At 44.8% G+C, this 26,784-nt stretch overlaps 2 protein-coding genes and 1 long non-coding RNA gene across 3 annotated transcripts in view; 1 reads left to right on the top strand and 2 right to left on the bottom strand.

Moving 5' to 3' along the window:
• Positions 1 to 24,622, bottom strand: part of LOC124186788 (pleckstrin homology-like domain family B member 1) — a 30,043-nt gene extending 5,421 nt beyond the window's left edge. Inside the window, exons 1-10 of the mRNA XM_046578787.1 lie at positions 24,315 to 24,622; positions 10,387 to 10,521; positions 8,971 to 9,144; positions 7,717 to 8,899; positions 6,784 to 7,624; positions 5,498 to 5,880; positions 5,232 to 5,382; positions 4,853 to 5,084; positions 4,596 to 4,764; positions 2,894 to 3,044 (exon numbers count right to left, since the gene is read on the bottom strand). Coding sequence (XP_046434743.1) covers positions 2,894 to 3,044; positions 4,596 to 4,764; positions 4,853 to 5,084; positions 5,232 to 5,382; positions 5,498 to 5,880; positions 6,784 to 7,624; positions 7,717 to 8,899; positions 8,971 to 9,144; positions 10,387 to 10,516 — 3,414 coding nt within the window. The 5' untranslated portion in view covers positions 10,517 to 10,521; positions 24,315 to 24,622. The remainder of the gene's footprint in view (positions 1 to 2,893; positions 3,045 to 4,595; positions 4,765 to 4,852; positions 5,085 to 5,231; positions 5,383 to 5,497; positions 5,881 to 6,783; positions 7,625 to 7,716; positions 8,900 to 8,970; positions 9,145 to 10,386; positions 10,522 to 24,314) is intronic.
• On the top strand, positions 277 to 2,404 carry LOC124186799. Its single transcript, XR_006871726.1, has 3 exons — positions 277 to 515; positions 685 to 777; positions 2,189 to 2,404. It is a non-coding gene; the product is annotated as an uncharacterized LOC124186799 (long non-coding RNA).
• Positions 24,623 to 25,123: 501 nt separating the features above from the next.
• Positions 25,124 to 26,065, bottom strand: LOC124186797 (zinc finger matrin-type protein 5). Its single transcript, XM_046578804.1, has 3 exons — positions 25,744 to 26,065; positions 25,531 to 25,668; positions 25,124 to 25,471 (listed from the first exon to the last, which is right to left on the bottom strand). Exons 1-3 carry the CDS (start codon positions 25,868 to 25,870, stop codon positions 25,236 to 25,238), a joined length of 501 nt encoding a protein of 166 aa, XP_046434760.1. The 5' UTR covers positions 25,871 to 26,065; the 3' UTR covers positions 25,124 to 25,235.
• Positions 26,066 to 26,784: the final 719 nt, after the last annotated feature.

The following is a 26,784-nucleotide window of genomic DNA, read 5'->3' as shown; positions in this document are numbered from 1 at the left end:
CAACAGTTATACTCGAAAAACGTCGATTGATTAACCCTCACTAAAAATACTTAAAATTTTTTCACGAGAGGAGTGAAAAAATTGTTCAAACTCTAGTATACATGTACAATTTTATACATATATATGTAAGGCGGAGGCGCGACCGGCAAGCACAACAAGCTATTTCACCACGAACAGGTATGCAGTTGTGCAAGAAACTGGCACTTATAATAATCGTGAGGATTGCTCGTTCCTTGGTAAATGCGTGCTAGCGGACGTCAACGCGTTGCCGAAGGCACTGACGATGAGAGGATCGGGGCCGTTTGATTCCCGCGTCGACGTCGATGCGTCGCGACGCCCCTCCACCCCCGAATAGGTCTCCGGGTTACGCATACACGAGGCATCCGAGCAAGTACCAACCTAGGTGTGTAATTATATATTCACCGCAATCCAAACGGCGAAACAATCGCGACTTATTCGGTATAATCGCGTGGTTTGCCGATTCCGCGTCTAAGGTGTGCAGAACAATACAGAGGGTATGATAATGATGAGATGTGGAAGAAAGGAACGAAGATAATGACTAAGGTGGAAAGAATGGCGAGAATTTGGAAGATGTAAAGAATTGAATGAAATTTGTGCAGCAAAGAAATGAGTCAGGTGTTCCGAAATTTCATTGAAATTGTGCTATATCTTGATAAATTACAGAATGAAAGGAAGCCTTCAGGATTCATCGTTCAACGTTTCCATCGTCGCGGGTCTATATATAAATCTTGGATTCGTGTTTGCGTGAAGAAGAGGGTATGTATACCATATACAACGAAGTTTAATTTGATTGAACATCCAGTCCTCGGACAACGCGCGTTGTACACCGAAATCTAGGACACGTTGGATGGATATTTAGTTAGAATCAGCTGCCAGCGACCTCGGCTCTCGGTATTTTCATTGAAACGCGTAAATGGATTCTTCACGCACGCCTGGCAGTATTTCAAAGTTTTCATCTAAAAAGCGTTGACAACGTGAGGACATGCACGTATAACTTACACATACATACCCGGTTATGCAATGATCTTGAGGACCGCGGTGTGAAAACTTTCTACACATCGTAGGCCATAACGTACATACGAAACATAGATTAAAATTTTTTTCATCTTCTTACCTGGTGTGCTTGCACTTTTTCTCTCTCTCTTTCGTGGAATTATAACGTGGTCGTAATTATAAGTCCAAAGCGGTACGATTCGACGTTACGCAACAATTTACTTAACGCTTGTAAATACATATAATGTTTAAAGTCGAGTAACATTTTTATTCGCTTATATATCTGTCTACAAGTGTGTATTAAATCTGAAATGTCCGAGACGATGGATGAAAAAAGGGATGTCGGAATAAAAAAGAAATAAAAAAATTCAAAAAACAAGAAATACATACGTAATCGCGAAAATACGTATGTTTTATTCTCTATTTTACTTGATTTTCGGTGTCTTTTATTTTTTTTTTTTTTTTGTTTTTCGTTTTTATCTTCATAGACAGCTGCTGACAGCTTATAAACGACCCCACCCACGATCAACCATAAAATTTATACACATATAATACACCGTCTATTATTACCACGTTGAAATTCATACCGATGTAAGTGGTTTGGCTATAAACTACGATGCATTATGGAGAGAAAAGACGCGAGAAACTGCAAGGATTTCGTTATAATCTTTTCATACCCCATAGCTTACCGGTTATTATACCTACGCTACATGAAAGTGTCGTCGCCGCTTTGTGGTTTCCGGGTCGTAATAATTAACATTGCACGGTGCCGAGTTCAAAGAGCCTTGGGTTTTATTTAAGTACCTGGAGGCGTCGGACAGGAAAACATGAAAATTTGCGACGCGCGCTCCTCGAGTCGCAAATCTCATAACGCACCTGACCGATGCAGGATGATTCAGTATTTTCTCTGAAGCGAGTAATGCAAAATTTCTTGGCAAGTTTGGCAACGCTTGAAAAAGATTTATGCGTACACAGGAAAAGTTTCTTTTTCTTCTTCTTCTTCTTGTTTTCCAAATTTTTTTGATTTATTCAGAAACACGTGTTCTATTTATTCCACGTGATTTGTGTCGAGAAATGTTGCCCGATAAGTTAGAGCAGGTGCTCCTTGTACCGAAACGACGAGTGGATACTCTTCATCCGAGAAAATCTCCCCGATATAACGCGCCTATTCTAGAAATAGGTTTAGACGCCCTCCCCTGCTCAAATGCCCTCCCGGAAATCCTCAACTATTATCTCGAGAATAGATCGGTGCGAGAAGACGAGAAGAGGACAAGGAGACAAGAGAATCGCAGAGTAAACAACAATTTCGGTACAACAACAGGAAGAGACCGAACAATTGTTCGTTCATTAGTTTATTACCAGTAAATTATGGTAGCAGTAATATTACGATTTTGAATTTTCTTTTCCACCTTCTCCAATTGTTAAATTTTCACGATATTGTGTCTATAGACATAGATAAATCGTATTACGTTACCTCAAAAATGACAGATGGTGTGAATTTAAAGTGTAATAAAGAGCCGAACGAAAACAAACAATAATTTTAGTTTTCTTCAACGATGCCAAAAATATGTGAGACTATTATCACTGTCCGTGACTTACAGCGTCACCTGACAAACAGTAATTCGTTTCGCAATCGAAGGCTTGATGAAACTTTAGCAGCCAAAGCATGAGAGAGCTGGGAGAAGCGATTCGAATTTTTTAGGAGTGAGATGTGAAAACGGAATTTTTGCGCCGAAAAGATTTTATTTAGAAACATTCAAATTATTTTTGTAATTGTGAATGACTTTGACAAATCCTAGCCGGAGATATTAAAGGCTTGACTGCGTGGGTTTTGGCTAAAATTAAAATTATTCTAACACGAAACAAAAATTAGACTTACATTGCCGCGCTGAAGCAGAGCGTAACTTCCGTTGGAGGGTCCAGCTCCTCCGCTTCCCGAACCAGGACCAGGACTCGGTCCAGGACTCGATTTCCCGGGTGAAAGTTTCTCGCTGGTTCCTCCATCGGCCCCGTCGCTGCTTCCGCTTCCGCTAGATAAAAAAATACGAAACGAACCTGCATTTCGAATTCGAATTCAAGGCAATATTGAGATCAAACGAGTCTAATGAGCCGTTCAATGTTCTTCCGCGCCTGCTGATTACACTTCAAAGACTAACCCGCTCTTTGAGAAATGAAAAGAGAAGTGAAAAAAGACGTTATAGTCAGACTTACGAAATTCGAGCGTAAACTCGGATCGTCAATCCTCGCGCCGGTTTGTAACAATTTTCTAAAAGCCAGTCTTTCGCACAAAGATACCACCTGTGACTCGTTATGTACGTTATTACGCTGCATCCGGTGGACCTTGCTTCGGTCAGAAGAACGTCACCTGTTTGACGGAGGTTCATATCGTCCTAATCGCACATTTTCGTCGTCAAATATCAGCCCTGGTGAGTACCCAGAATTCTCAACCCAATATGCATACGAACATTCGAACTGTCTCTGATCTTGCTGGGGAAATTTCTTTCACCGTGCATCAAAAACTGATCCGCACTCGCGAATTCGCCACTCTCACTTGTTGTTGGACTCGAGTGGCGGGTGAACTGCGTCACCCAAAACACTAAACTTTGATCATTTTTAGCGTCAAAAGCTAACCGGCGATCCGCCTTGGCCTAATTTATCGACTCGTCGGTTTCGATTTTCTAACTTTTATCGCCGAGTTACTGTCGGCTTTGGGAGTAGACGGTCATCATCCGCTACCTCGCAACGCGCTAATACCCATCGCAACGACACACTCAGATATAATAACGTATGGACACGGGACGAAAGCAAGAGGTAGCCGATATCGTATCGGCGGCGATAACACGCCCCACCGTCCCTCTTCGATCACTCCGCACAAGCCACTCTCTAGCCTGAATTCGCTTTCTATATTCCTCTATGATGTACAGTTGTCTGCCTGTTTTTTTATTTCTTCTCTCTCTCTCGCAAAATCATCATCGGCTCTGGCAACGTGAGTCAACACGCCACAGTCAGCTCACCGATAACTTGCGATAATTTCTACGAATGTGCTGCTTGACATGCAGAGAAGCGTTATACTGTACCACACGTTTATGCATTCTGCACTAGCACCAATTCGTTCATCGATCAGACGATATCGCCTCGGGACTCGATCTATTTCCTACGCTAGTATCTATGACTACCTCGTAAGTTATGCGTTGGTACTGATAAATTTTACCAGTCACACGCCTCTGATACAAGCTAACAAAAAAAGTTCTAAAACAACAAACCTGTTACTTCGAATCTGAATAGAAGCGGTGTACGTAAACTGCTTATTTTCATCAGATTACCAGATTTTCTACCGACCATTTCTTTAAACGGGAATTCAAACAATTTCCATTTCTCACCAATCAGTGTAAAGCTTTTCTTGCTAATTAAGTCCATTTACTCGTGACGCTTCCAGTCAGTAAAAAAAACTTTCGGTACTTGTAACGATTCGGAGATCGGGTGGAGAAAAGCGGTTCATTAGACTTCTCGATCGAGTGTATTAGAGGAACAGTCAATCCATGATCGTAAAACTGGGACAAAAATAAGAGGGTGAAACTCACCTCTCCGTCGGACCGCCGGTAGAATAACTTGACGACTCTTCTCCAGATTCGACGCTGTTGAAAGAAGCGCAGTTCATTTTCCGCTCCTCCCACTGGGTCCGGACCTCGTCCTGAACCCGTCTTTTCAGTTCCTCGACCCTCCGCCTCTCCTCGGATATCACCTGACTTCCTGTGAATGATCCGTAATCCCGTTGTCAATACAGCTCGGAGTAATGAAGTTCTGCGGTATTTGGTAGTTGGACAGTACGATAACTTACCCTGTTTGGCAAGGTGGAGCTGCCTGTTTCGCTCGATCTCCTTGAGTGACTCGATCGTTTTTCTTCCAAGACTGCCTTGGCCGGTTGTCTGGACGATTGGTGAGTCCGTAGTGACCCTTGATATCCTGTCGAAATCCTCTCGACTCGGTGATCGTTTTTCGTCCGGATTCTCGGCCTCGTTACGCGACAGGCTTTCCAGTTCATCGTCGATTGCCCGGAGCCTGTTTCGACCCTGAAAGAATTCACCGCGACATTAGGCCATATTGGAAAAATCTCTAGAACCTTTGTCGAAGATGTGAAATAATTCGAGATGAAAAAAATAAAGAAATCGTGAGCGGTGGAGCTTGTCTCATCGCGGAGGAAACAAAACCGCGATTACCTCCTCGAGGCGACGAACGTGTCCCAACTTCTGCCTCTCGAGACTCCTTGTGTCTCTGACGGCAGTATTCTTTGCGGCGGTTCGCTGAGACTCAAGATTGTTGAGCTGAGCCTTTTTGGCTTCGATTCTGGTCGATAAATCACTCAGGTACCTAAAAAGAGAAAGGAATTAGGGATCCAGAAATGGAAACGGTAAGAGCGAAGGCTTTCCAAACGTCCACGAGACGAGAAGGAGCTTTTGAAGAAGATGACGAACGAATTGCTAACCTTTGCAATTCTTCCCTGGTGGCAAGTTTGCTGGCTTCTTCCTCGAGGTGATGAAATTCAAGATCCTCGAAGGCCTTTCTTTCGGATTCGAGGAGGTCCTGCTGTACCGAGAGCTTCTCAACGAGATCCTGTCGCCTCCTTTCGTCAGCGGAATCATCGGCCTCCCGGATCTCTTCCTCGATTCGGAAACAGGCCTGCTGAGCACTTTGAACCCTCTGTTTGGCCTCCGCCTGAAGATTGGCTTGGGTGACGGTATCCTCGGCCATTTCTCTCTCGAGCTCGTTAATCCGCATCTGGGTCCGTATTTTCTCCCCCTCATCCTGCGAGAGCTTCAAAGACTCAGCCTCATACTCAGCCGACAGAAGCGCCTTCTCAAGTTCCAGCTGAAAATTTATGCGTCTATGTTAACTACTTCCAAAACGCTACATCACTATTCTTCGAATATGTGTACTGAATAAGTTTTCACGCACTTCTCTTTCTCTTAATCCAATGCATCCTGCGTCACTTTTAGTACGGCGTAAAAAAATCCGCGCATATTTTTGTAGGCTTTTGACTTTAGTAGGCATTTCACTGCGCTTCTTTTCGTGGGACGCGAAACACTGCTATACTATATACAGACGAGCTCAAGTGCAACTAATTGTAAGAAAACTAGAGGTGACTGTCGAAGGAGGTACGACACAAAGCCGCATGCGATCGCATGTGTCACGACACGCGAGATAAGAAGTTGCGTATGATGGAGGGGAAGCATTCGGACTATCTAACCATAAATGCAAAAAGCTTAACAAATATTGACCTGGTCGCGTTTGCCGCGCCTCTTCGAATCGCAGATAACATTGAAGTGACGTAATACGCCAACACTTTGTTCGCGAAACGGGTTTAGCTAAGAGTTTTTGGAACTCGGATTGCGACTCTAGTTACCCAATGATGTTAATCATAATAATGACAGCTGGTCGCCTCCGCGTTCCGACCACAATTCATTGAGAAAAGAAAGTGTGACGGTTGAAATTGAAGGTTCTCATTAGGAACTGCTAGGACTGTAACTGTGCTTTGAATGGCGTTAGTTTCGAAGGATTTCAGAGAAGAGTTCAAATTTGAAGATGCTGAATATTGAAACCTAATATCTTAAAATTATGCCTCATGTTACTCCCCGTACATAGGAAACTCGTTATCAACCTCAAGATAAGGGTCACACCAAAGTGCCCTCCACAGAGTCATCATATTGGATGGTGGAGTGTTGTGTTCAAAGTTTTGTTCTGAGTGAAAAAAAAAAATCACTCGATTCTCACCTCTCTGCCGATTTCCTCTTCCTGTGTCTCGATGTCAGCGATGCTCCTCTTGAGCACATCCATGTTACCGTGTATGTGAACCTTCTCGTTCTGCAAGAATTCAACGTACTTCCTTCTGTCCTCAATCTCTAGCTCCTCCCTGGCCTTGTCAGCCTTGGCTTCGTTCGACTTGGCGTTATCCCTCTCGGTGTTGTTTCTCTTCGGAGTGGCGAACGCCTCCTTGGACTTCGATATCATCGAGAGCTGCTCAATAGCCTCGAGGAGGTCGTCGTTCGATATGGCAAGTTTGTTCTCGATAACTTCACAGCTGTTCTGAAGCTGTCCGTTTTTCCTGTTACCCTGACACTGATGCTGATGCTGCTGCTGTTGCTGCTGCTGTTGGTTATTGCTAAAGTTTCTGAAGCCTCTCGCCTGCTGGTAAGACGTTGCGTTATTTTTCGTCACGACCGGATTGTGTTCCTCGATTTGCGAAGGTCGAAGATTTCCATTCGTAGGTGAAAAATTCTCGTAGTTCTGAGCCGGTAAGCTCCTAGAGTTTACTACCTGGATTTTCCCGTATCCCGAAGTGGCCTCGTTTATTCTAACGTTCTCGTAGTTCACAGCGATGGTCTCGTTGCCGTTCTCCCCTGAGGTTTCACCCCCAAAAACGACTTCGGTCCGGCCGTTCCTGGCCCCCTGGACCAGGTTGACGTTCTCGTAGGAAACCCCCGGCCTCGAAGATTCGGAAAATGAAAAATTACTCTGCTGACTCCCACTGGAGGATGGACTCCTGATCGGACTGTCGAAGGGGGAATTGTAGCCGGGCCGCTTCTCCCGAGGAAGTGAGCCGTTCGTCTTTATCCTGAAAAATGGAATACATAATAAGACGGTGTGAGAAGCGATAATGGGAAGCGAGGAATTCCCCGATGACATCCTGCACCCTTTAATTCTCACCTGTTCGGTTGCCTGGGTCTCTGATCAACCGTGCTCTGTCTCTCGTACTCGGCGCACATGGCCAGGATCTCTTCGAGTCTGAGTTTTTCTTGTCGTTCGACCTCCTGCTCCCTCATCCTCTCCTCCTGTGCCTGCCTGCGCCTATACTCAGCCTCCTTCCTCTTGTTCTCCGCATCGATCTGCCTTTCTCTGAGTTCTTCGATCGAGCACCCGCTTCCGGCGCTGGGTGTCGGGCTTTTGACTCTGGCGTAGTTTGCGTAGGTTCTCCTCGGCTGGTCACTGTACTTTGGGTTTCGGTTGAACGCCGGACTTGGGGGGTGGATCCTCCTGACATGGGGGTTTGAGCCGCCATTCACGAGGCCCAAGCCACCATTTTCATGGTCCCGCAAATTCGGGTTCGAGCCGAATTGATCTACCTGAAAATACTCGGTGGTTGTCTTGGCCACGATCAGGCTCTGGCTCATGTCGTACTCCCTTCCGAAGTTGTCGTACTCCGAGGAGCGCTGACAGACCAGACTCTGCGACATACCGACGCGTAGATTCTCCTCGTTCCTGTTATTCTCGTTGTTGTTCTCATGGTACATTTGCTTGTAGACCGGTTTCCCGAAACTCTCCTGGCTCCCAAATACCTGGAGGTTGTTATGGTTAGGCACCGACGTGCTTGAGACTCCGTTTCCGGCCGGAGATCTGCTCACTTCGCGTCGTTGGAGCCGGTTGTCGTCGTGCGCGATTATCGTCGGGGTGTTGGACCTGCTCACGTCAAAATTGGTCAGGTTCTGAAGGGGTGCGATGTTGTTATTGTTGTTGTTTGCCTTGGAGAGGGACGCGAGGCTTGGCGACCTCGAGTAACCCAGTATCTGGTCAGCCGGAACATTCGCCGTTCCACTTCCGGCGGGGAAAACCTTCGGCGAAACGCAAACTGCGTTCCTACCCTGTCTGGCGAGCATCTCGAACTTCGTCAGCTTGCCGAGGAAACCCTCGTCCTCGGAGTACGAATTCCGGGGCGATTTACGGGGCGCTACAGGTGGCTTCCGCTCCAGATGATTCTCCATGTTGTCGCCGAGCGAAAATGATATCGGCGCCATCGATATCCTCGAGTTCGGTAAAACCGATTTCAACTGTTTCGCTTCTGCTGGGTGATTGAACCTCATGTAACTCGATCGTCCAAAGGACAGCATGCACCCTGGGTAAATGGAACAAGACAAAGACGTTAGGAATGTCGATAAATTAGGCACCTGTATACGACTTTCATACCTTGGGCAAGTCGAACTGGACTGTTCACCAGAACTCCATCGATGGCCGTTTTCCCGCTGATAGGATACAGGGTCACAACATTGTTCTCGTTCTCGATGGCGCAGTGAATCGGCTCGATTCCCGTACCCGACACCGAGATATCAGCCTCCCTGCCTGAGCCGAGAGTGACTCGTCCTTTGCATGAAACAATCGAGGTAAGAGGTTCGTCAGAATCATCGCGGTGTAGAGACTGCGTTTTGTAGATGTTACAAACGATAATTGATGATGAAAGGGGTGCGCGGCACAGCAGCCGAGTAAATGGCGCGCTCGAGCAATTGCCCAATTAATTACCCTCTTGCGGTGTAGGTTAATTGAACGACCGGCGTTATGCAGAAATGTAATTCATTCATTGAGGATGAGCTTGGAAAGCAGGATGGAGGGACGGACGTTCGGGTTGAAGGAGCAGGTGTAAGCCGTCCCCATCGTTCTTGACTGGGCTGTAAAACAGTCTGGTGTATTTTTGACGCCCCATGAAGTTGGAGAAACCACGGTGCGTAGTCCCGGTTTACGATTATGGGGCGGGTTGGTGCCGGCGTTATGCAAGTTCGAAGAGGGCTGCTGTTGATGCCGGAGTTGCCGGTTACCAGCGAGGCCGTGGGTCTCGAGGGCTCGATGAGTACAAAGGACGGGGATTTATATATAGTTTTGGCGTAGCCCCGGGAGCACGACGTCGACGACGGCGTTTCAGTCGTTTTGGGAATACTGGCTCCGTTGCACCGGCTCCGAACGCTGTTCGTCCGTAAGTCGCGGGGAGTCCAAGTCCCCGAAATACCAAATTACCAGAATAAGCACGCGTAGTCGGTTGCAAGAGTAGACACGGAGTGCGGCTAAGTCTCTTTCTAGAAGTCTCCGCAGTGCGAGATTAGGAAGGTGGTCAAGTCGAATAAGAATTTCAGAACCTACCGGAATCGACAAGAATTTGGAAAGTAGTATCAGTCATGGTCTCGATTATATCTGTCCAGATCACCCGACACCGTTGTTACCTAATATTCTATCGAATAAATTACGCAATTCAATTGATAGAAATTCATTCCCGCATACCCAGAACTGTATAAAAAAAAAAAAAGAAAACATGGAACAATTTCTCCCAAGTTATTTGCTGCCAGTAAACCTTTACAGAGAAACGTAATTCTGGATGCTCTTCCAACCGACGATGATCAGCTAGACGCAAAGTAGCACTTGGAGCCGGTGCAGCAGCCGTTGGCGGATGATTCCGTAGAATAATTTTCCAGCGACTATATTCGTATATGAATCCCGGGTTACCGCCCTCGGCGTGAACCAGTGTCTGAAACCTTCAGCGCCAATCTCTGCATGCATCGTAGACTACGTTCGGTGTCACTAGGAATTGGGAACATTGACGCAAGGAGGCATCCTCACCTTCGGGTAACGGGTGCAAGGTCACGGCGACTGATAGGCGTCCACTTCCGGTTGATACCAAGTGAGGTGTCTCCGTTTGAACCCGTAGGACTCGTCCAGTCTCCCGTACCTCGAGTCCAGTGTTCGCCATCTCGCCTGGAATATAGAGGATAAAACGCGTTAGTCTAAGGTTTTTTTTCGTTCTTGTGGATTGCGGTTTTTTTGCCCCTGGTATTTTTTCTGCTCTCGGGCCGAACGGCCGTTGACCGGTTTTGCATGTTCAGGGGACGGTCTCGTTAATTCCTTCCTTCGTGCATCTAAATACGTACATACTCGTAACTTTAATCTCCGAGAATCGGGTTACATCGGCTACGAGCTATATAATGAAACACGAAGCGTAACTCTAGCAGACAAGGGACGGGGGATAGGCACATAAATGTTCGCACGGTCATATTGATTTCTCGATAAGAAGCAGCCACTCGCTCGGATAAGATAGTCTCTCTGGAACGTGGAATTAGATCGGTAGCTGCATGTACGTCCCCGCATCGCATCGCGGTGATGAATCACTCGGACTAGAAATAATATTTCGTTCCTTTTTTTTGGTCCCGTTGGGATCCAAAGTCGACCCGGGAATTTCTCCTTAGAGGCAGCACTTGGAGAACAAGTAAAGGAATATTTATTACTGTATAAAAAGCAGCTTGAACCCGGAGAGAAGTGCACACGATTCTTTAATACCTACGGCAATAAAGTACGTGGCAAACGAGGAGGGGTAAATAGGCTTGCGCTAACAGCTAATGCAGCTCGTAATTAAACTTATTTCAACTCGTTACCGAGTCATTCGCATGGGTTGAACAACCTCGTGGTCAGCATAGTCGTCGTTGGAGACCAAGGAAATTGTTGCACGGGCCCGATTGTCGCGGTGTGAAGTTGAAGGTGTTTCCTGTTGTAAAAAATATTTTCTGCTATGATTTCTGCTCTCTGTGGGTATTTAAACAAAATCGGGGCGACAACACGGGGGAGAAAATTCATCAAGTCAATTAATCGATGCATCGCGATGCTCCCTGCAAGCTGCGCGACTCCATCAACCGCATCAGGAGGAAATGGGTCAAGTCAACAAACTCTCGGTTTGCGATGGTACAGCGAGTTGGGAGTGAGAGAGGCGTTTGTTAAGCTACCAAAGAAAACAATCAATCCTCCTCGAAGGAAGAACAAACCACGACCACTACCAGCAGACGTTTGCCTCCCGAAACGAAGTGGTTAAGCCCATTGAAAGGCCGAATGAAAAGAAGAATAGAACCGGGGACACACGAACGAGGAATCCAGAGGAGCTGAGAGAAAGAAAGAAGAATGAGAAGAAAGAGTGTTTGCGGGAATTATCATCAGACCACGACAAGTGGAGCCACGGTATTGAATCTAAAATCCTTTTACTATGGAAACGACGCTCCGTATATTCTCTCATTAATGTTACACCAACGGCACCGTGTACGGTAAGCGCGAGAAAAAGAAGCGCTCTTTAAATACCTGGAGTTGATGCTCCAATTGAAATTTCAGGATTGTTTTCTCGTTTCGACCACGGTGACGGATCCTCAGGAATAAGAATGGTAAAAATGAAGTTACAAAAGTTGGAAATCGTACTCGAAACGCGGTTCACTTCACCTCTATCAAAGTCGCGGAGTTACGTTTGACGCGGTTACGAGTTCCCACTTGTGGCAGCTGAAGAGCCTGGGTATACATTTGGTCCGGGTCATTGAGGAAGAGAATTTGCTCACCCTCCCGAACAGCGTCCAGCCGTTTTACAGTATATCGTAGGTACACGCGACGGATGGAGAACTCGTTTAATTAGTCCCCGCAGGGGCGTGGGCGGGGAACAGAAAAATAGAGAGATAAGAGACGAGAGAGAGAGAGAGAGAGAGAGAGAGAGGGACGCTTTTAGATTTCAAAGGCAGCGAAGAAAACGGCGTAGCGCCTCGAAAGGAGTCAGTTGCCAGCCAGATGCCTGCCGGCACTTCTTCTTATACAATTTTCTCACTCTCCCTCTCGGTTCCTGCACGTATACGATGTGTATATGCCTCCGCTTTCGACTGTCATTCAGCTCATCTTTCAGCAAGGAGAAGCGAAGAAGACGATGAGAAGGCAGTCGGACGATAAGAAACGGTGAGCCGAGATGAAAGACTGCTGGCCTTGCGCGGGGCCTCGTCACCTTATTCTCTCTATCGTAAACGAAGCCCGGGAACATTTTGCTGGCGTTCTCATAGTTCAAGGTACCCGTACGGACGTTACACCGTAGACACTGTAGTCAAGATCACGCTTATCCACACCTCTGCCTCAGGAGGGGGACGGAACGCAGCGGATGCCTCGTCAAAGAAGTCGTCGAGCATGGAGCGGATGTTCTATATGCGGCTACCGGACGTGCGCGAGCGCTAACGCGTCTACGCGTGTAGGAACTGCGCACGTCCAGAGTACCAAAACAACTCGAAAATTGTTATAGAATTTTGGTCAAGAGGTTATGCCTGGTCGGGATTTTTCAAAAATCGATTTTTGTCTTATTGCATTTTCGAAGATCGGCTACAGCAGGTTTAAGAATCGTTACTTTTACAAATAAAAAATATCAGAATCAAGTTCAATGGTACCCCAATATGTATATGAATTTTTATATTAATAAATTGAAACGTCTCTTCGTCTCCTGACTAAGTATAACCCCTTAAGCCGGATTCGGGGTACCGAAGAAATGCAGGCGAAGTGGTTCTTATTCAATCGTCGGTTGGCGGGTTCCTTTTCCTTTATTTTCGCATGCTGTCGGGCAGCTTATCAAGCGGAGAATGATATCTCCTGAACACAGTCCGTATCGTCGACGGCGCCTCTCCTTCGTTTTATCTAATTTAACTGTGTAAACGTTGCGGTGTTCTTGCGACAGTTTTTGCTGCTCAGGTGAATATTACACGTACACCTTGTATACCGTAAATCGTGACGCATTTGGAATACAATATTGTGACGGTAATTTACAGGTGGATAAATGTTTGAACAAACCACGGAATAGCTGTACGTGTGATATCAGTACGTATATGAAAGATCAAGCGGTTGTGAAATAATTTCCGAGTAACAAAACCATGGCTCTTCCCTTCGTCGTGACGTTGTACCTCGGGAAAATGATAAAAGAGTAGGAAAAACGAGTCGAAAAAAAAGAGTAAAAAAGAAAAAAAGAAAAAAAAAACACAACACACATCTACAATCGCGATTCGTGTTTACACAAGCCGATTCAACAACCGTGTTCCCTAGCCGGAGGCGTTTGCTTCGATGAGCAAGAGTAAAGAGCGAGACGGAGATACGTATAGTCTAAACACGCTCACGTAGCATTCTCTATGAAGTCACTGACAGTTCTAGCGAGTGCTCGGAATAGCATGTGACAATCTTCGCGTCACGTGCTGCTGCACTTGGAGCTTTTACGATCTCTGTTATGAAGTTTGGTGAATTTTATGAGAAGCATGCGGATCAAATGCCCCGAGGACTGTGAAATGCAACGAGATGAAAAATGAAGTGGCATCCACACATAAGCGGGATCGAAACCACTTGTGAAACGCGGACCTGCTGCAATCGATGTTCGTGCACTCGAGAAGCGAGCCTTTAGTAGATATATAAAGAGCATGCTGTAGTTAAGTGGTAGGTAAGCCGCTGCAGGAGTAACAGAAAATGAGTTAACGCCTCGGTGTATAAAACCAGCTACCATCTGCACCAAGCAGGCGAGAGTGCCTCGGACGACAGACGATCGAGTCTCTGTGAATTCTATAAAAAGTCACGTCAGACGAAACTTGAGAGTAATTTCCTACCCGGTGTAGTAATTGCATCGAAGAACGACAGGGACTCGAACACACTGGTTACATGCGCGTAATGGAAAATGTCCTCACGACGTCAGAGTTTCATTTTAATGGAGGCAAATCGTAATTCATGGGCTTTGAAATTCCTCGTGACAGATAAATTAATTAAACGTAATCAATACGGTCAGCTATTAGCCTGATTACGTTAGTTCGATTTCTTAAGATGACGCATTGCAAAGCGACATTCCCAATAATTGGGGGTAACTTACAAACTTTGAGTTTGGTCGTTGTGTCATGAGGTTGAAGTTGGTAACGTGACGTTGACGATGTACGGTTGGAAAACCGTTAAATCCAACTACCTGAAAGTCGTTCTAAAATTGTACAACGATTTATTCCACGATGTTTCGTTACGTTAACGTTACCAACTTCTAAATGATGCGCTGTTTGATTTCCACCGATCGTCTCGAAAGAGATCGAACAGTTTTTCCATCGAGTCGCGCAAAGCGTGGCTTTGGTATATTTAACAACCGGCTTGCGCTTCTTTTTTCTTTTTTTTTTTGAGGAACAATTAACGACGATGATGACATCACCGTGGCAGCAAGCCGCTGGGCGTGGTGTTGTTCATTTTTATCTAATGCGTACGGCGGTGAAGGCGCATCAAACAAAGACGAACCTCATTTATTGTAAAGATTTTTCATCGATGAGCGCATAATTTCGATTTTAGACACAATTTCAGCTCCAGATCAACAGCTCCGCCCGACTTCTTTCCAATTTCGTTTCCAACGCAACGCGTGCATTCGTTCCTACAGTGTCACGATGCCATTAGGGATTAGCTATTACCCATTAGGAATTCGGAACACGGACTCGCGTAGTAGAAGCGACCGTCGGTATTTCGAAAGGTTTTTGTCCAATGGTGGTAGTGCATCGGTAGTCGTATACCTACCCACGTGGCGTGCCTACTATGGGTTGTTAGCTAATTCTGAAACCGTCCTCGCGAGTCCAATAAACTCGTCGCACTCTTCGGACAAACAATTCTTCCACAACCGTAGGTTAGAAATGGAATTTCGAACAGGCTGAAAAATTCCCCCGACACGACTAACGTGTGATAAATATCAAAATTTGCCTTTTACGACAACATTTCAGTGTTGAATATTTTCAATTTTTTTTTTTTTCTCTCATCTATCAAAAATAAACCAAAGTTGTAAACTTTCCCGTACATTAGCTGAAAAAATATTCTAGATATCGTATTTTTAACCCTGTGTTCATTTGTGTTTAAGGTCTGATTCAAATACGGGGTCAATCACGTGTCACGGGGAATGTATACGTACGTAATACATCCAAAGCTCTGTTTTCTCACTTCTCTCTCTCTCTCTCTCTCCCTCCTCTCTGGTTCCGTGAATATCCGGAGGCGTCCGCCTGTCTGTTCTACCGTAAACCTGCATGGCGGAAACTAATATGTATACACGTTACACTCGAGGGCGACCGCTTGGTACCGTTTTTGTAAATCAGACGAGAATAATAATGATACGTAGGTGGTCCCCGAGGCACGGCTACACCTCCGTCGCACAGAAGTTCCTGTGTGTGTTTCGATTTAACCACATATCCGCTCTCTTCTTCTTTTTTTCAAATTTTATTTCTCACTTTGTTTTGTACCATCCACACGGTACACACGATCCGTGATGACGGTATTTCTACGTCGGAATATAAAGCAATCGCCCGGTTCGCGCGCCCCTTTATACAAATGCGATGAACAGCTCGATGCGTCACCGTGCATGGTAAAATACTCTGCATACACACCAAACGCATGCAGGGTATTCGTACGACCTCCGTTTACTAACGAGGAAATCCCGGGCCCTTACACGTCATTGGGTATACACTTGACCTCCCGCTAGACTCTAGCAGCTTTCTATTACCTAGGAGAGTTTTCGTGACTCAAAGTCTTCTCAACGATAATGAAGCGGTAAAACGATATGTGAAATCGGAATCTGAACAATTGTTTTTCAGGGATAAGTCACGGTCGAAAACTGAACGGGGACGGGGTTGAAGTTCCGAAAACGTTTAATTCCGAATTATTTACTGAAATCGAACAAAAAATTCGTCAAATTCATCAAAAGTTTCGCTTCTTTACCTCAAGTTTCACCGCAAAAAAATTCGGAACTCGGCTCCTCCGGAACTTTTCAAATTTGAAATTTCACACCCGCCCCCCTGAACTAAAAAATGTTTATTTCGCTCGGCTATCGCGACTAAAAATTTCGTCTATCAATATTACACGAGAACTTCATCAGGCACAACGTGTCCAAGTATTACACGCTGTTGGGGAGTATAAACGAACGGTTTACCGAACGGACACGCGATGCAGATCGCATCACGTAGGTTTGAACATTGGACAGGTTCGCCGCGCAAGTGCGTATGCGTTAACCTGAGCAGGTGTGCCAGGTGCTCGGTGCGAGTATGTATTCTGAATATTTCGACCCTGCCCATCGCACCGCGCTTTTTCCCGTGACCGGTGATGACGGCTTGTACGAGCAGAAAATACCAACGTGTTCCTGGGTATTGTTTTGCATCCGTATACGCAGATCGTACAATCGTTTCGTGCAGTCGCGGTTCTAGAATTACCTAACGGCGATATTATGATATTCGCTGTACGTCAGGACGTAAAAGGATGGCCGGTGGGTGATTTTCCAAGAGTTGAGGTGTGAGATGCGGGTGTGCTGCTAGATGCAGACGGACCCACTCTGAAGAAGCGTCTTACGGATACAGTCACTCAACTTCACTGTTACATTCACAAGTTACAGACTGCCAAAGAATATTCGATTAGTTGTTTTTTACGTTGTACTGTACTATGGTTAATTTTTTTTTTTTATTTGGTTCAATAATTGATAGCGACCTATAAATATTTTCCTACCTCATCCAGGCTTTACGACACCTTTTTTTCAGTATTTGTCACAAATTTTACGAGTGACACCTTGTAGAAAAAAAGTTAACGATTAAACACCCTGTTCCAATTTCATGTACCTACCTACGATACATGCCAAATAGTAATTGATTCTACAGGTTTGCCGTGTACCGAAAATTAAATTAAAAAAAAAAAAAAAAAAAATCAACGAACCAAACAATCAATTTCAAAAGTAAATTGAATGAATTCAATGAACCTTAACATATCCAACACGTGTAATATTCTGTAATACTGTAACGGTAATATCAAATTGCGCCAGTATAATGCTACTGATACGGCTAAGCTTTGAATGGGGTTTGACAGATAAGCTGGCATGTTTGTTTTAATTCGAGCCACATAGGTACATGCATATGTATGTACATGTATACCCAAACCGAGATAAAGAGTCGGTGTTGGGAATTAGAGTCGTTCGGGTTTGTCACACAAGCTCCGATACTCGTGTCTCCTTTTTGCGCGTTTACAATTTACATCAAAAGTAGCGTCTCTGATGAGTTATCGACACGAGCGACCGAAGCGTATAATTCTCCGGGTATTCCGCGCAAAGTACGAAATGCGAAAGGCAAAGTTGGGTCGAGTTGCACGTATGGTTGGAACGCGAGTTGGCGTGTACTAATCGTGTTTGTACATTTATAATACGAGCACGCACGTTGATGTATAAAATGTCGTAACCGAGTCATCCGCGAATGGAACGAACGCCGATCACGCGAGTCCGAATAGCTGGAAAGTGGATGCTGGAAGCTTGAAGGATCGCGCGAGAGTGATGTTATAACGCACGCTCACTTGGGTACGAAAAGGAAGGCAGCCGGTCGCGTAGCGGCTGCTCGATACGTTTGTGTGCACATATGTCTCAAGAAAAACAAGGAGAACAAATAGGAAAACAAACGTTACGTGTGCAGGCACTGCAGTGTGTGCAGTAGGTTGGTTCGTTTCTTAACAATTTTTTTTTTTTTTTTTTTGCATCAATGTGCAACTCGAAAAATTTGTGACAAATACTGAAAAAACAAAAATTGTCGTAAAACTGGAGGAAGTAGGAAAATATTCAGAGGTCGCTACCAATTATTCTTATATTTTTCATCTATTTTTACGTCTACACCTCACGGACTTGTACGTATATTAGTTTATTTTTTTCGTATCGTGGTCCGATTAATCATTGATCATGAAAATCAGTAGAGAAAATGAAACAGGGACAACAAGGTGATGCGATACTTCTATTTCGGTAGCAAAAACTGTTATCCAAATTTCTTCGAGACGGTTAATCTTTCGGGTAAAAGACGAGGACAGCCAACAGCGGAATTGTTGTGCGCAGTTCTGCTGTTGATTGGTAAACGATTAATTGGACCACGATACAAAAAAATATATACGTTATAAGTCCGTAGGGTATATACATACGTAAAAGTAAACAAATATATTTCAGTAATTGGGTTTTACGATAATTTTTTCTCAGTACTTGTCACAAATTTTTCGAGTGGTAACTAAGAAAAAAAAAAGGTTTCAATGTGAATCAACCTAGTGTACTTCGTCTGGAAACGCAAGAAAAGTCGAGGCGCACTGCAGGAATGCCATTGACGTTCTTGCCCTCCTACAAATTCCGAATATTATGCTATTACGCTAAATATCTTGACCTGCCGCAAAATTCTGTACGTAGTATAAAGTGGAGGTGGATAAGTAGGTACGCGGGAAGAGCCGATGACGAATCGACGTGAATAGATCGATAGACGGATAAGATACGACGAGTAGATTTACGTGTAAATTACGCAACCCGAGTCAAGATCGTCGCAACGAGTTGATCAGGAATGCGGTTCCTCCGCACGTTCGTCATTGTATATTATTCGGTTCAAATTGTTTCTGGTTTGAGGATATATCTGTTTCAGTACAATTCTAAATTCACCATCTTTGCAACTCGAATGGTTTTGAACAACTAACTCGAAGAAAGCTTCAGACCGCATCGCGCCATGAATCGAGATTAAACTTACAGCTGAGACTGGAATTGAAGTAAATGGCTGACCACAGTCCCGATGTTAATCTAAATTTTTACAACGTCCGCCTAGGTATAGTCCAAATCGAGCAGACGGTAAACGGTATGCATACCATCGAGAGCAATCGGAGCCATTACGCAATGTGAAATCAATCTCGCCAGAACGGTACCAAAGACACTGATCGCAAACAATGAAACCGTACGTAAGTAAAACGTTCCAAGATGAAAATCGATACCCTTTTACAATAACATTTCGCACGAATGTCCAGTGTTACAAGACGCGTCCTTATCGCGTAACCCATTGCTTGCAATCCGCAATTCCACGCGTGTAACGATCAAGATTTATTATTCATGGTTGGGAAAAGACAACATCCCGTAGGTAGGTATAACAGTTTAAAACGAAAGTAAAGACCCTACGACGCTGCAGGTTCATCGGCGTGTAAGGAATGCCGCGGTCGTTCCGCTCCCCTCTTCCTCCTCCTCCTCCTTCTCTTCCTCTTCACCCTTCGGGTCTTGACGGGGCTGCCCCGTCGACTATCGTCCACCGTTTACACCGGCACACCAGACCAGACGTGGCTCCAATATGATCCTCCTGCCTCGTTCCCAGAACTGCAGGTAGTCCCTGCTCGGGTCATTAGCTGGGTAGGTAATCCAGCAGGTATAATAAGGCTGCACCGAGTAATGGAGAACCCTGCGAGTACGAGGAACCCAACTTAAAGTGCTCCAAGTAGGTTGGCAAATCGAGGTTGAGTTGGAGACTTCCACGCGAAGGTTGGAGCATCTGCAGCATCGATCGACCGTAATTGTTCGTCAACCGATCGTTGGAACGTCGAAACCTCTTCCAGCAAAGAGGCAACATGGCGGCGGATATCATTGGATAATGGCGGTCCTTCCTACGGCCACGAGTACACACCGGCGGCGTGTTTCTGTATCTCCGTCTTTCTCGCATTCACTCTTACGTAACCATTCGAGACGACCTTGCGGTGATGGCCTTTCGGAACAGCTACGTGCACCGGGTGACAAAAGAACCAGTCGTCGTTCAACGAGCGTTGTATACCGGCTCGAAGAACTACTGATTGTATTTTTTACATTTCGTTATTCTGTCGTCGACAGGCTGCTTTACACACTCGCTTGATCTATATATACATGTATACACCTTTCCTCGTAGTTTACGTGTGCAGGAAGAATTGGGATCACGCTATTCGGAGTATCGTAAAGGTTTGTACTGCCGATGTGCCTCCTTGACGTGCGGAAGAATTTCAGAGGCAATTCACCGACCATCGTGGCTGCTAATTGAAACGGAAGTAAAAATTGACTTGAAAATTTTCATTAAATATTTTCACGAGTCGTTATCATCAGCAATAAAAATTCCTCGATATCATTAGACACAGCTATTTCACCTGTTCTAGTGAAAAATAATAAGGCCTTAATTGAAAGAGTATAATTAAGTGCGTTTTTCTAGTCCAGCAAATTTACAACGCACGTAATAACATACAACCGTCCTTCAGGCGACGATGTTCCAGAGATGCAAAAACGAGCACATGAGATTGTACAAACAAAGGATAACACGTATGTTTGCCTTGCGGTCTCGCTTGTAATTCATGTAACGAGCACTGCAGAGGTGTAAGTTTTGCAACGTTTTGAAAATGCGGGCATTCCACGGAACGCCATGCGTAGGCACATCGGTTGTACGTACGTATAATACATGTATACTCCTCGATGTCATACCTACGCAACATTATTATACCACCGCTAGAAGAGACTCGCGTGTATTTGTGACACGATTACGCGGGCTGGGAGTCCGTCGATTATTTGCCCCAAGATAAGGCCTCGTCGTTTGAATGCGTTATTGTACCTGTGCAGATACCGACCGCTGTAGTCCGATCAAAATAGGTCTGAAATAAAAATATTCCGTACAAGGCTGCATTTTTGTGTTTCGGGATTTTCGACCCTCCGGAACTCAAATCTATAGTCATTTTTGAGCTGTCTAAGCGGCGTTTCGAGAAAAAGAAATTATTTCGTAAAAATTCCGCAGATATCGTCGATAAGTAGAATTTATTTTTTCCTAATTTGTTGATCCGACTCCGTTTCAAATTAATATTCGCACGACAAAGCCAGTCTTACAATTGTAACGTGAGTTAACTATATAGCTACAACGTGTTTATCATTGGCACTGCAGTATCAGCGTGATTTGCTCAACGCTCGTCGATTATTATTGATTTCGATTGACGCAAATCGCGAACGATCGCGTCTGCGTGCCGCATTCTGTACTCGATTCGACTCGACTGTTGCATCTGTGATTTTCCCCTCATTTTCGGTTTAGCCGAGCGTGGGCATCGGACATTGGTCACATTTTCACACGGTTCATTTCACACCAAACTCTAGTGTGTGGGTATCTGCAGCCTCGTTGCACGTCTCCATAAGCGTAAAACGTCAGGGCGGGAGAGATGTTTCAAGATGACGTAACGAAGGCCCGTATAAAGACAATCAAAATAAATTATTTTAAATTGCCGAACACACAATCTACCGCGACGCGTCGCCTCGTCTTGCTTTTTAACAACGCGTTCGTAGGTACGTACACTTATAGATCGATGTCGGCGAGCCCGATCATCAGTCGCTGGACGGTAATTGGCGCGCAAAAAAATTGATCAACCGTCAATCGTTCGATCGTGTAATTGCGATTTGTATTCTGGTGCGGATGAGTAAGACTCGAGACTGTCCAGAGTTCGAGGAAAAATATGAAACATGAAATACTGCAGTCCCGACCACGTGGTGCGCGACTAGCCGGTTATCAATGAACTGTGCCAAAAGCGATAAAGCTCTATAAGTAAACGGCTACGGCGGAAAACGTCGCGGCTTGTAAACGTGGCGCGGCACTTGTGTTCATTGTAAATATACGTCTGTTGCATATTCAACTGCGATTAAGTTTATCATCGCGGTTCGGGTCAGGGGGCTTTTAATACACGATGTACGAATTTTTTATGTAGAATTTTTATCATATTTCCCGCGTCGTCGCGGAGCCGAAGCTGAGACTCTTAATGCCTGGGTAAACAGAGATTAAGATACGAAATAGTACCGTCTTCTCAGGGATGCGGAATCGGGAGGAAAAATAAGTCGATAAAAGATAGAGAGAAAAAAGAAACGTCGAATAATCAACATTTTCTCATTATAACTATCTGTTTGAATTTCGCAAGCGAAAATCACGCGCCGGCAATAAAAATCTTTGTATACATGTGTGTATAATATATCGGATACGTTACATTACACATCTTGGCTATGTTCTGCTAAAAATCACGTCTACGAGCCGATGGCCTAATAATACATTTGTATATTATACGCGAGATTTGAGAGGCACCTTATGCCGTTCAATCGCTATTTATGCCCTAGCTATTTTTACAATAATTTTCACCCGGTGACTAAGACGCGGTATATTCTGGTTATAAAGTTTATAGTTTTCCAACGTGCGGGGTTACGCGTATAAGGTATTTCAGTCTTGACAGAAAGCAACGTATCAAAGTTCAGGGTAGCGGTGAGAAGTCACATTCGGGATTCCTTGTTTTTTTATTGCACTCAGGTTTTCTCGCGCAACGGGAATGCAATTTTTCCTCTGCCTGTTCGATGAGAAAAATTGTCGCGAGTATAAAATGAATTTCGGAATATGACAATATATTTCGTTCAAACAATATTCCTCGAAGCTTTAATAATGATTTTACGTCACTTGGGATTTTTTTTTTTTTTTTGTTGCTAATGTGACTTAATTGCGGCGTGCAGCTTTGAAGCATTCGCAGAATAACTTCTTCGACGGACAATTCGAAAATTCTATCACAGTTTTCTCGATTTTCTCTGTCTGTGCTTACAGCGCTGCAGCAGATCGGCATTAGATATTATCTCTCTCCATTAAGAACCTCTCTTCGCGTTTAGTGAATGATTCCGCGTTTCATTTTTCATCGTTAACGATTTCGCCAGTCATGCAGCGGTGCGGACTGACATAGTTCACCGTAGGTATTGTAATGACCGACGATTTCCGCGTATTTATAACTTAATTTCAATTTCAAACGGGGCAGAACGAGATTCAACATAATACATTGTTGCTCGAGCAGAATGGAAAAGATCATAGGTATGATCGATTGATCCAGAAAACCATCAATCTTTGGATTTCTTCTACTTTATTCTTTCCTTCCGGAAGCCACCTGCAGAAATTTTGCAGGACCGTAAATAAACCATAGACGTATATACATATATAAATATAGATAAACGAACTTGGAGGTCGGTTTCATTAGAGCTGTTTTTAGATAATCAAATTGCGAAATATTCTCGTCAAATATTTTTCCCTATAAAAGCTCAACGTTAGGTTAAAGATTGATTGTCAAGATCGGGGCATATGTTTCTTCATCCAAAACTGCGTGCAATAAAACAGGGTGGCGACAATTTTGCTCAAATAAATTTCCTCGTAAAAAAATTCAGAATTCCCTGATTTTATCTCACGAAACTTGGGTAACGTTGGTCAGATTTTATGACCAAAAGCTCCAGAAGTTGTGCACCTTGAATATATAAATTTGTGTATAAAAAAAAAGGGAAAACAAGCACGGTACGGCTTCGTTTCACACGAATAATTAGAAATTTAACAAAAATACCATTTCCGAAAGTTATCTCAGGTGAATTTACAAAGTATAGCTGTAGTTCGAAAACGATTTATAAAAAAAGTGCGTTTTTCCCTACGGCCCATCGTAATTCTCCGACTATTCACGATTTTCCCGGTTGGTCGCCACCCTGTAGAAACCATCCTGCGTGAAAATCGGCACAGAAATCTATCCTCGGCCTCTTACATACACACAGGCAGCGGTTCGACTGCCCTTTACTGACCGGTGCGCGTGCTGACAATAACGGACAATGTAAGCCGCAGATGCAGGAAGGGCCGTAAGCACGCAGAACGGAGAGGAACGTGAGAGGAGGCGAGGACGGTGCATTGTCCTTTCTCTCCCGGCGCCCCTCGCAGCTGTTCCAAAATAGAAAATCCGTCCCCGCTCCGCAGGCTCCGAAGGGCAGGAAATTTGAACGAGCGAACAGAACGGGTCTCGGTCCATTTCGCGAGTCGGGACGCAGCGAGACTCGAATCGAGCGGCTCGCCTCTTTCGTCTTTGCGAATCGGTGGTTGTCGTCTCTCCTCCTCTCTTCCTGCGATTCAAATAACCAATCTTCAACTCACCAAAAGAGCTGGAGGGAAGCGGCGACGGCGTGAGTATCCAGAGTCCTCGATCGGGCGTCCGGCACTCGCGTCGCGGATAGTGAAATGAGACACGCGAGCTTTTAGGCGGCGGTGAAAAAGCTTGCGGAGTGCTCGGCCCGGCGGTTTGGAGCCTCGCGTTCCATGCTACCGTTCGGAGATGCTCGACTCTGAAGCTTCGGAACTTTTGAGGAACTCGACACTTCCTGCGGCGTGCTCGATGCTCTCAAAGTCTGTCGAGCGATTCTATAGTCTGCGTGTACCCGACGCCGGGCGACGACTGAGTGAGCAACGAAGTGGGGAGGGAGCCGGATCGGCCAGACTTCGTCGATTGCCGAGCTTTGCCGAGCGCAGCTCGCCGCCAGAGGCGCGCGAGATCGGAACTTTACCGATCGGTAATGAAGAAACTGGCCGTTGACGAGTTGAAGCGAGTTTAAGGTTAGGGGTTAAGAAATGGAATTCCCGATTGACGGAAGGACCCGAATAACAAATTTTCACAAACCCGAAAATCTTTATATTCGTGGAATTTGAACATGTGGTTGAAAGTCCAAGTGTAGAAAATTAAAAGCATAGAAAGTCGAAAATCAGAAAGACAAAATATATAAAGGGTCGAAACATAGAACGGAAAAATTAAGAATCTGTGTATGATTCTATATTATCGAGAGGAATTCTGACGGCGATCTATAGTTCGGCATTTTATACTCTGACCTTTCTATATTCTTTTACTTTACTTTTATATTCCATGCTTCGACTTTCTACGTCGTTAAATTCTGAAATCAAGTTTTCACTGCTTTAAAAATTCAATACCGTGACTCTTCGATTTTTCGATCTTTCCATGTTTTTACTCCCACCCGAGTTTGTCGAGTCTCTAACATCACGGATCATGCTTCATCCTTCGGTCGACTAAAAGCCCCATTTTCCAAAATTCGTATCCCTTATCGAGTCAGGCGTTATCGGCCACAGCGATGGCGGCAGATTGGAAAAGCTCTGAAGCTCAACGGGGTAGTTCCACCGGGGTACGAAGCTCCTTCGGACCTGGTCTCCCGCCTCCGTTCCTCCCTCGAGAAGCTCGTCGATCGCCTCGGAGGCCAGAGGCGGTAAATCCACCCCTTGCAAGCTCTGCCGTTCCCTTGCGAGTACTGAAAGTATCGAAAGACGTTGAATCTCGGTCTGTCCATCGATCGATTTCATCCCTTACCGTGCTGCTCCAGCTCCCACATCATGTGCGGTGTGTAATGGGAGAATCTGCACCCGCTCCCGAAGGCGCAATCACCCTGAGTGATGAAACGCTTGCATGGTGTTTTCGCGGACTCTTCCTTCAGTATAACGGCTGCGTCTGAAAATCGATGGTTTTGTAAAATTGGAATGAATTATCGAAGCCTGAAGCTTGGAAGAGAATAATCAATCCCACCTTTGAACCGGTCGTAATGCTCGGTGCGATTTCTCGAGTGCTGGATACTCGACAAGTGTTTTTTTCTCGCTTCCGGGTCGTCTTTGAAGGACCGATCGCAGTAGTCGCAGTAGTATCGTCTACCCATTCCGGGATTATTTACAGAGATAAGACGACGAGCGGCGTGTCTTTTTTACCCTCTTTTCCCCCTCTGCGGCGTTATGCAAATTCTTGTTTTATTATTCGCCACCGACTATATTACCATTTAATGTACACTTGCGCCAAACGACCGCGCGTCAACCTTGGACGCGAAACTGTTAATAAAACAGGGAACAAGGAAGGAGAAAAACACGACGTGGATCAGGGAAACGACACAGAGCGCTACACGCGCTTATTGATCCTCCGTCCCACGTGACCGGCCGCCATTTTGCGGCTCGAGACCCGAAACTCAGAGGCGCGCGGGTTTGAATATAAAATTGAATTATGAAACGGCTGGGGAACCGCGATTTGCCTAAAAAATTACTCGCTCAAATTTCCACCTTGTATTAAAACTTGTTATTTGAGAATAAGACGAAACGTTCGAGCGTAATTCTATGTGGTACATCATTTCTGCACGAGCTTGGATCCCGAGGAATTTTTACGAGAAAAAGCACACATTTATTATACAGCTAAATTAAAATGTGTATTTAGCCAGCGTTATGAGAAAACTTTCTTTCCTTTTTTCGTTCTAGCAACACCGAGGGGAATTTGTGTGTTCGCCCTTTTTTCATTTATATACATTCTGACGTAGGCATTTATTTTAAATAAACAGGGTACATATGCATATGTAGTACTGCTCGATTAAATCATATATTGTATATAGAATAGATATAGGCATAATATCTGAATGTACACACATACATCGCCACGTGTATTGTTGCTGTTGAACGAAGAAAAACGTAATAAAGATTCTCTTCAATTCTTATCAACGCGTTTATTGTAGGTAATAATAAGGTAATTGTGTACTGTTATATAAACTAAAGCAATTATACTTAATCATGTATGCATACATGTATGTATTAT

The sequence above is a fragment of the Neodiprion fabricii genome, chromosome 7 (assembly GCF_021155785.1).
Source record: "Neodiprion fabricii isolate iyNeoFabr1 chromosome 7, iyNeoFabr1.1, whole genome shotgun sequence".
NCBI classification, from domain to species: domain Eukaryota; kingdom Metazoa; phylum Arthropoda; class Insecta; order Hymenoptera; family Diprionidae; genus Neodiprion; species Neodiprion fabricii.
The sequence above is the reverse complement of the archived record's forward strand: the minus strand, read 5'-3'. Positions and strand labels throughout refer to the sequence as shown.

Coding starts and splice junctions, on each gene's coding strand:
- LOC124186797 (XM_046578804.1), bottom strand. CDS start 25,870: ATGGGTAGACGATACTACTGCGACTACTGCGATCGGTCCTTCAAAGAC. Junction 25,669..25,743: donor GCATTACGACCGGTTCAAAG/GTGGGATTGATT, acceptor ATCGATTTTCAG/ACGCAGCCGTTATACTGAAG. Junction 25,472..25,530: donor GTGGGAGCTGGAGCAGCACG/GTAAGGGATGAA, acceptor CGATACTTTCAG/TACTCGCAAGGGAACGGCAG.